This window comes from Rosa rugosa, chromosome 3, assembly GCF_958449725.1.
Source record: "Rosa rugosa chromosome 3, drRosRugo1.1, whole genome shotgun sequence".
Lineage (NCBI taxonomy): Eukaryota > Viridiplantae > Streptophyta > Magnoliopsida > Rosales > Rosaceae > Rosa > Rosa rugosa.
Window position 1 is genome coordinate 34,908,485 of NC_084822.1, and position 10,478 is coordinate 34,918,962.

Genomic DNA, 10,478 nt, shown 5'->3' on the forward strand with positions numbered 1-10,478 from the left:
AGCATCTATGTCCTCTGGGCTTCAAAAGCCCCCAAGAATCACCACCTGAAGTGGCCGGAATCGGAAGTTCCGATCTGGGTTCGAAGCATCGCCGGTCCCAAAGTTCCCGGCCTTGTAGCGCCGTGTACAGGTCTACCCATACCGTGAAACTTCATTGAGACGAAGTCAGGACTGAGGCAAAGAAATATGGACAAAAATCGCGGCCTATGGTGGCCGGAAGGCGGAGAACGAAGCCGCCGAAGTTGGCTGGGTGGAACTGAGGTCGGGGGAGAAACTTTCCCTTTTTGGAAATTTTCGGGTTTTCTGAAAATTTTTGGGATTTTTGCTATTTAACCAAAATGGAAACTTTTTCCGAATGCCATAACTTCCTCATATGAACTCTGATTTTCGCGTTCCACATGTCCACGAACTCGTATCGACGTGCTCTACAAAGTATTCCCAAATTCTGTACGTATAAAAAGTCAAACTTCGTAACCCCCTAAAACGTGCACTTCGAATAATTATTCGTCCGAAAATAATTCCACTCCACCCTCGAACCACGAAATCGTACAAACGAACAGCTTATTAATCCCAGGAAACATTTAGGAATTAATAACAAATTTCTGAGGTCTTACAGCTATCTACACCTCTCTAATCTTCCTATAATGCCCATCGTCTGATAAAATCAATAAAATCTTTTTTTTTTAGATTCTATTCATACTTTCAAAAATCATTAGTTGGACCTCCTTTAGTTTTTGAAGATTTGGAATTGCAGCAATTTTTTTTTTTTTGGAAGTTCATCCTCCATATACGAGTTACAGTGGTGCTAGCACTTTTTCAATGAATTGTAAACTCTTGGTTAGTGTAGGCAACAATACCATGTTTGCTCATCATCTCATACAAATATGTTTTCCAAGTATGATTTTCATTGCATTTAGGTGTCATTGTCCCTAAACTGATTCAATAGCAACTTGAAATGAACATGGTTCTTTTGTTTTAGATATGTATGAGATAGTGAAGGAAATTACAATAATCAACCATGAGTCTAGTGCATTCTATATAGATTTATATCATAGGGTTGAATTTTTCATCATATCGATCTATAGAATAGTTCCACATAAAATTGCTCTGACTGATGATGTGCGGGAAGATCTTGTGGACAACTATTCATTGCTACGTTTATCATATAAACGTGCTGGAGTACTGCTTTTTGTCGCCGCTCGTTCACATGTTTGTTTGCATTCAGAATGAGTAAGGCTTCATCAACTGAGGTGTCTTTGTATTTCCCATTTTCTCTCCTTTTATTTTTTATTTTTTTATAGCACAATGATAGATCTTGTAAATTGTCAGCTATCTGAGCAAGGAAGTCTATCACTTTACGAGGACAAAGTCAAATTCTGAAAATTTTGATTACAACGTTAAATAACTTTTGGCGATATATATTTTAGCGTTTACATTGGAAGAGAAAGTTTTCCCCAAGTTGAAGAGTATTACTGTTCGTAGAGATAAGAAGGTTTTTTTTTTTTCCTTATTTATGTCTTTATTGGTAATTTGACATGAGTTGACAAAGTCAACTATTATTTGGAAAAAGAGAGAGGTCCAAATACCAATATTGGAGGTGATTAATCTCTTTCATTTTTCTCTTCAACATAGTTTCCCCTCAAATCAATCTGTCATGCTGGATGATACATCCATCATGTTAAACAATTGATTTGAATTGAATTTCTTTTATAATTTTCAAAGTATAACAACTCATAAATTCTTTCTCCATCTCTTCTAACCTGTAACTCCAATTTGTGCATCAAAATCAATGAAAGCAAGTGATGGTTTAGTAATTGAGAATTAAATCTTCTTTCGAAGCCTTCATATATGCATGGTTTTGCATATTTCCATTTTCCCTTTTTCTATTATTTTTCAATATGGGCTCAAAGAACTTCTGTTTCATAAAAAAAATATGGGCTAAATACTGTTTAATATCCTGTGGTATGAGTTCAACATCAATTCAGTCCCTAGACTTTTAATTTCATCTAAAACACCCCCACACTATCATTTCTCGTCCAATAGGTCCATCCGTTATGATTCCGTCAATTTCAGCCGTTTAGTTGCTGACGTGGCGATCCAACTCAGTACAGGTGGGGCCCACATGGAGGCGAATTTCCCAAACTGACCCTGACTCTGTTTATGGTTGACTATAATAAAAAAACTTATTAATTTAATACTTTTATTATTATTATTATTATTATTATTATTCTTTTTTTAATAAAACACCAAATTTTGCGGTTCTCTCCCTCCCTCTCACCCACCATCACCACTGCCACTACCACCGCCGCCACCCAGTCCCCAACCTAACCGGCTGACTCAATTGGAGTTAACACTGAGAGCATCACCTTGAACTGGTACTTTGGAAATGACAAGTCGATGCTGCTACCCAACTGTATTTTCCAGTCCGGCGACCGGCGATTCTCCTCTTCAACAAGCGCATAACTGGCCCAAAAATTTCAAACTTCAAACCCAACCCCATTTCCCTCAATCCTTTCCATGGCCTACTCGGCCATCGTCGTCGATCTTCCTCCATCAACCACTACCTGCCGCGACGCCTCCTACAGACGAAAGCAGAGGTCCCTGAGCCTCCTATGCGAGCTCCAATTTCCTTAGCCTCTACAATCGCGACTACGTCCATCTCCGTGATCGACCTCGACGCCGCCGCCGCCTTTCTCTTCAGCGTCGTCCGCCGCCTGATCTACGACATCGTCAACGTGCTGGAGAGCGTTAGACTGCTAACAGAAATTCGACCAAACCAACGAGCATGGGAAGTGAAGAAAACAAAACCAAAGACAGAACAAAAGAGCCTTGATCTAGATACACAAAGAATACCAAATTGCAGAACATCATCAACTAGACCCGATCTTTCAATCTTTGATTATGGCGGTTCCTTCCCATTCTCCATCATGAACTGTATCAATCTCACCCAACCATACCCAATCACCCATCACTGACCCATTCTCGACTCAATTTCTCGGCCTTTGTTCATCTTCTGGGTATTGCCTCTCAATTCTTGACTCAATTTCTCATTTTATCTGTTCGTGTTGTTTGGTTTTAGTTCAATATAGCGAATCCTGGGCTGGGAGATTTGAATCTAATAGAAGCTCCGAATCACATAAAGTACGGCATCCCTCTCACGTCTGAAAGAAGCTCAAGAAACGAAGGAGGACAACGACGACCCAAGACAAATTCACCATCCCAGATCTGGAATTTTTTTTTTACACTAAGAACTCATGGTAAAGCTCAAAACAAAAGAGAGAAAAAAGAAATAGAATCAGAAATTAAGCAAGAAAAACAAAGTCAATATTATCATGATGTGAACAATTATTATTTCTTTTTGTTATTGTAATTCAATTTGTTTTAATTCAAGACATCTTTTCAGTCAGGGTCAGTTTGGGAAATTCGCCTCCATGTGGGGCCCACCTGTGCTGAGTTGGATCTCCACGTCAGTAGCTAAACAGCTGAAATTGACGGAATCATAACGGATGGTCCTATTGGACGAGAAATGATAGTGTGGGGGTGTTTTAGATGAAATTGAAAGTCGAGGGACTGAATTGATGTTTGACCCATACCACAGGGTACTAAACAGTATTTAGTCCAAAAAAATATCCTCTAGCGTCTTCTTCAACCCCCTTTTTGTTTTTATATCAATTTGTTAATGGTTTATCAATAAGCAAGACTGGCATTTTTAATAACTTTGAAGCTCTAGATTGTTTATGTACTGGGCCATTTAAACATGAAGGAAGAAAACAAGCTGCTAAAAGGCAATTCTAAAATTCTTGGCTTATATGTAAGTATCCTGATTAATCATGTTTCAATTATATTTCAATATCTTTGCTTTAGCTCATTTTGACTCCCTTGTTTCCCTTGCCCTTTCAATGATGGTCTCGTCCGATTCCTTGGGTAAACGATGAGTGGAAGGAAAACTTGCTTGTGGGAGTAAAAAATTAAGGGCATTTTAGGGAGATTAGAGAGGTGTAGTTAGTATATTAGGTTTTTGAAAAAGCAATTTAGAGGTTTAATAAGTCGAGAGGTCCAACTGCTAATTTTGGAGGTTTGAATAGAAATACCCCTATATATATTATTGGTCTTATTTTATTGCTTAATTATATGTATAGATCGAGATGTTTAATTATGGCATTATTTGTTGATTAATAATGTGACAAGGAACCAACCAAAAGTACAAAAAATTTGCTTTGATCCACTATATATGTAGAAATATTACACTGTACGTAATACCAATAACTCTTTTCAAACATCACAACCAAGAGTACGTGCCATCTACTTGGGATTTGGCACAAGTGGGGAAAAGTCGGAAAACAATATATAAGTAGCTAGCTAGGATAGCTAGGGTTTTACAATTTCGAACATAATATCATCGACACTGTGACATTACTTTTCAATCACGTTGGTTTGAAGAAGCTCACCTTAATACCAGTATCAATTACGACATAAGTACCAGACACAATCAAAAGCACGCTTAAACACATACCCACAACCCCAAGTACCCAATTGATCCACCAGCTTGGAGTGTACTTCTTTGGCTTCTTCATCTTGAGCCACATGAAACATGGATAAGCCAAAGTCACCGGCAATGCAATCCCTCCTATCAGTCCAGCCAAGCTTCCCAAGAAGGGGATGGCCACGGCTACGAAGTAGCAGCCGTAAGTAAACATAGCTCGCATAATAGCCCTGAGCCACCATGGAGCAGCCTTCTTGAACCTCCTAGTGTAATGGGACTCCATTTCGTCGAACATGGGCATGCCGTAGATTTGGAAGGAGCTCAGTGCATTGACTATCACAAACAAACTTGCTAGCCCTAGGACGAATTGGGAGGTGTCAGTCGAATGGAAGGTGAACAAGGCTGCAAACATACCCCCTTGTTCCGGTATCTGTGAATCAAAGACAATGTTATTTAATACCAAAACGCTATTTTAGGTGGACAAATTGTTAATTCTGAAACATATATGCGGAAAAAAATTCACGTACCTTTTGACCATATGCCCAATAACCTCCAATTGCGAGAGGGAAGATGCACAATGCTATAAGTGTGTATGAAAACCGTACACCTCTCCACATAGGCACGCGTGATGGGTGTTTTTCACTAGAGGGCATTGTAGCCTGTAAAATTGAAGCAACAAAAAAGAGGGCGATTAGTATAATTAAAGTCAGAAGTCATGCACTCTAAAATTGCAAGCAATACAAATTGTTTTTAGGTTCAAGAAAACTTTTTTTGTTTTTTTTTGGCAAATAGGTTCAAGAAAACTTGAATAGCCATCAGCAATTAGTAGGCAGTCAACTCTTTGTGTGTTGAATTGTTGTTGTTGCCCTTATCATATGCTTAAAAATATTCAACTGAATTGTTGAGGTTTCATTGTCGAGCAAACAACGACTTTGTCGCCACCACATACATCTTGAGAATAAAATAATTACTCAAATAATTTGTTCAATCACATGGCAGGTACAATCCATGATTTGGGAAGAGAGAAACTACAGTGATTCCCGCTTGTTTGATATGCTAGCCAAGTTTGCTACGTAAGATTGTAATTATTAAAATAAAAAAGAAAATAAAACACATGATTATTTGTCTCGAGTCTATTAAGTCCATTAGGTAGCTGTTTACGATATTTTCAGTGTTGACTTTGTATATGTTTATGTTTAAAATTGCGTGGTTTGAAAGTTAATATAACTGTTTTCTTGTAATATGAATTCAAATGTTAAACTGTACTCGGTTAAGTTTTGAAATCCAAAACGAAATCATTTTGTACACAACTCAACATGAGTACCAAACAGATTGATAAAAGATTATAAACATACAGTTATGAGATGAATGAACATACCTGGATCTCAAGGATAAGGTTGTGGCCTCTGAAGCCAAAAGCAATCATTCCAAGAGCATTCAGAACATCGAAGAATTGTATGAATTGTTTGTCGGCCTTCAGGGGATTGTAGGACACATGAGGTAGTCTACCCTTGTCAACAGACACAACCCAAATGAGCGTACAATAGCCGATAGCAGTGATGGCACCAACAAGAGACACTCCGGCGATGGAGTTCAAGTTGGGAAGCTGAGACAGGATCACTGCCGCGCATGTAAAGACCAAGTACCACTCTGCGGGTGTTAAGGTCTTGATGGTGCATGTTTGACCGCACACGATTTGGAAGAACATCTTGCATGTTGCTCCTCCGAGGACGATTAACGCCACGCAAGTTCCGCCGGAGAGGTAGAGAATTGGGAACAGGGCTAAGAACTTCGATAGCTTCTCACCTGATTGAGAAAACAAAAGTTAAAAATTGCTTCCAAATTGGACATATCTCAAGTAAAGTTTAACAGAAATAGATAAAATTTTTGAGAATTACTAAAGCACTTCAAGTTCTTTTAGAGACGCATACTATTGGAAATATGAGATTTATAGTACTTGAGTTCATCATAAGGTAATTACTTGGGAGTAAATTAAGAAAGTGCAAACCAGCAAATATTAATTCTACTGATCGACTAGAAACCTAGTAAAGTGCTTTGTACGATAGCACTGTAAGAACTTCCAAACTAACTCATATATATCTCGGATGCAGAAAGCACTTTAAGAACTTCCAGACCATGAGACCAAATAGCCCATATATCAGATGCTAGCTCTTACCAAAACATGCGTTGCAAAGTTGAATGTATCTGCAATAGCGAAGGCCTGTTTCAGAAGATTCATGAAGCTGCACGAGCAGGAACAGAGTGTAAAGTTGCCATAAGAACGCTAACGTCATGCATATAATCCCCCATGTCCTGTAAAACCAAAGCAAAACAACCATAAACACTGGTAACTTCAAAATATATAGGGTCAGTAATTGCATGTCGTTCAATTAGTTTTTGATCTTCGTCTGACTTACCACCCAAGAATGGTGAAGGCGACAGGGATCACGAGGGCCTGAATCCCAATGCCGGAGCAAAGAGTGTGGAAGGCGGCATAGTAAGCGTTACCATTTCTAGACTCGGTGATGGGAAGCCAGGCGTCTTCGGGGTCAAGCCTCGTGAGCTGAAGAGCCCTCCTAACGGGGCTCCCTATAGGAGTCATGAAGCGTGGAGTACGGGATCTCGGAGTTAAGGATTTTGGGGTTTTGGCCTTTATCTCTATCTGGTCAACTCCACCGCGTGGCGGAATCACGAGCGGTTCCCGGGACACGGACGCCGCCTTGGACATCTTCGGCTCTGAGCTCTGAGGAGCAGCGGTGGTTGCCGGAGTAGCATCGGTGGTGACCGGCCGGGGTGTAATCGGAGCGGCGGTTATTTCCTCCATACTAATTTGGTTTTCTTAGTTAAGCTAGCAATAGCTGCTCACAAGAAGCAGCCACTTACATGAAGCTCTATATATAGACCTTGCATTTAATACTGTTCAAATTAGGGGTTTGAGTTTAATAGAATTGGATTCAGACTATTTCAGTACAACTTTTTTGACCCGATTTTGTTTATACTTGTGTACTAATCATTGTTCCTCTAGCTAATGGAAGGCGATACAGAAAGATTATTTGTAGTAGCAAATCAAATGGATATATATTTGATATATTATTCAAACTATTGGCGGCCATACATTTAATTGTGAGGTATGTGTCACTATTTGGTCATAACAAGCTGTCTTATAGCTTAGAACATGGATGTTCAATATAAACGTACTTAATTAAGGGCCGCTGGGATTCTTTATCAAATTGGTTTTGCTCTTATCCTCTTTTTTTCTTTTTCGCTTGACTTGGACTTGGTCATATTGATCATCCAATTTTTCATTTCATTTCCGTTTATGTCCCGGAATTTGACTTGGAAGAAGGCACTAATTAAGCACTTGAGGCCTTTAGCTACGGTACTTTTGTCACAAGGAACCAAACTATGTATAATAGAAGTCTTGTGAGCTATCTGAGCCGCTGTTGTTGCCTTTGCTTCTGCAGATACAGCCAACATGGCATGTCTAATTCTCCAACAAACATTGTCTTACATGATGATTTTATTAGTATAAGAAGATGCATGGAGAAGCAAGTACATATAATTATAGGGTATAGCAAAACTATTGGAAGAATATATGAGGTGGTGCCGTAAAATTAAAGCCTTGATTTATGGGCAAATGGGATTAGAAAACCAAGAGAATCTAAGGAATCAACCTCAATATATCTATAATATATATATAAACTGTGTACATGTGTATGTGTGTGGCTATATATATATATATATATATATATATATATATATATATATCAGATCCTATTCAGAGTAAAATTTTGTTTTGAAATTAAAATGCCCATTTAGAGTTTATGGTTACTTTTCGGTCGCATATTCACATCTCAACCGTTCAGTTTTTAGGTACTAATGTATAGATCATCTCTGAAATTTTTTATCAAATTGATGATCATTAAGATATTGATAACTGCCTTAAAGCTAGTACGGTTCAAGTTTGACAGATTCAATTCGTCCATTAGTTTAAGCGAGTTAGATACCTTAACGATCATCATGTTGGCTGAAAATTTGTAAAGATAATCTATACATTAATACCTAAAAACTGAAAAGTCGATATATATATATATATATATATATATATATATATATATATATATATATATATATATATTCGTATTATTGGGTATAGCCCAAAATTATTATGTTATATTATTCAGAGTCGTGGTAAGGTATTGTGGGGTTATGGCGCGTATAATGAAAAGACACGAGTTGAATAGTCTTGCCTTGTGTTTGTAGGTGAGGGAAAAGATGAACAGAAACAAAGGAGAAGAGTGGAAGATGTACCAGAAAGATGAGGATGAATAGGGTTAATTAGGAGCCACTAATGACCTATTCTCTGTCGGTTTTAGTAGTAGGGTTTTCATTCTGCATTCATCAACTGCAACTAGTAGTAAAGATCGTAGACAAATAGAAGAAGACGTACGCAAACTAGTAAAGATCAGAACGGCTTCTTGGATCTTCTGTGGTATTTCTTCTTCTATCTTTAATGTACATGTCATCTGCCTGGGGTAAAGATACCTACCTGCTAGCTAATGAAATTAATAGAATTGGCATGGTTGAATTATTCATTCCTATCACATTAATTAGGTTGGCTAACGTAAATGAAACTAACATACATACCTAGCTGGCTAGCTCGATCAATCTCCACCTACCGTAACACTTTAAATTTGCTCAACTTCTCCTACCAGTCCCAGATATTTAGTCTCTCTCTCTCTGTGGAGAAATATGAGTTTGTTGTATTTCATTGAAGAGGATGAATATTACACATACGCACATGATCAACTCAACTTAAAAAAGAAAATTAAATCATTTACCTATAATAATTATACGCATGCATGTGTGACTCATTGAGACACCCACAATGTTAATTCACGTACACGATACATCCAAATTGCTCTATCTTAGGTTAGATGCCATTTACTTTTACCTTGACATCGGATTAATTCTTAATCTCATGATCCGTATATCGTTCTTAATTAGTAATAGTAAAGTTGTGGTGTCAGCTACGTCATGAAGATAGAGCAGATTGTCTGAGATCTTGAGTTGTATGTTTTAGTCTTTGAGTTTTGATATCAACTTATTCGGGACCGATTTTGAAATGTAGTTTTTTTTTTTTTTTTTTAATTCAATTTTTTTTTTAATTTTAAAATATTTTCTAATTTTTTTTTTAATAGGAGTTAATTGCATTAGTAATCAAGCCATGAAGACAGACCAGAGTCTAACTGAACTTACATAAGAAATCCCGGAACAAACCGGGTAACCTATCTAAGCCACAAACTAAACTCATTAAAATCTAAAGGGACGCTCACTGAACAACAAGCCTAAACTAAGCAAGATTAATCTCGCTCTCTAAGGAAAATAGATTCATCTAGTCTAATATGCCAATCACGCAATTGTGGTACAAATATCAACTAGAAACGTCTTAGAAAGCCTATAGAAATTATACCCCTACATCAAAAGGCTTGTGTTCAGAATGTCTAAAAGCTTGGAGAACTCAAGAAAGGGCTAGTCCCTCCGCTATAGGGTTGGAACCAGCACCTTTCTCAGCCTCCTCAGTAGCCAACAACCTCGGCAGCAGGTTGCTCCTCGAGCCCTTTTGGAGATTCTGCAGTATAAAGCCCAAATTGAGCCCCCTACAAACAGGCTCAATCAAAGACAGCGACCCATGAAGAGCAGACCCAAATCCAGCCACAACCTCAGGCCCAATCATAGTCAGTGGCCCAGTATCCAGCCCGGTCAAACCAGTGAGCAGCCCTAAGTCAAACCTAGAGTTTCCCGTCGGTTTTTCCGACCTCTCTTCCTGCGCGCAGCCCGCTGCCGCAGTCACCTCCAGGACCAGCAAAACAATCCCAGCCAACTCCAAATCCTGCCCAGCCATCGCCGGCGTCACGGCAAACCCTCCTGCCGCCGCCATAAAGCGCTGCACACTCGCAGCATCACAACCCGACGCCACCAAAGGTATTACCTC

At 38.7% G+C, this 10,478-nt stretch overlaps 1 protein-coding gene across 1 annotated transcript; it reads right to left on the reverse strand.

Annotated features, from left to right (window-relative positions):
- Window positions 1–4,202: 4,202 nt before the first annotated feature.
- LOC133740144 (lysine histidine transporter-like 8) lies at window positions 4,203–7,391 on the reverse strand. The gene is made up of 5 exons (XM_062168063.1): window positions 6,901–7,391; window positions 6,660–6,796; window positions 5,862–6,289; window positions 5,011–5,142; window positions 4,203–4,913 (listed from the first exon to the last, which is right to left on the reverse strand). Exons 1-5 carry the CDS (start codon window positions 7,305–7,307, stop codon window positions 4,425–4,427), a joined length of 1,593 nt encoding a protein of 530 aa, XP_062024047.1. The 5' UTR covers window positions 7,308–7,391; the 3' UTR covers window positions 4,203–4,424.
- Between the last annotated feature and the right edge of the window lie 3,087 nt (window positions 7,392–10,478).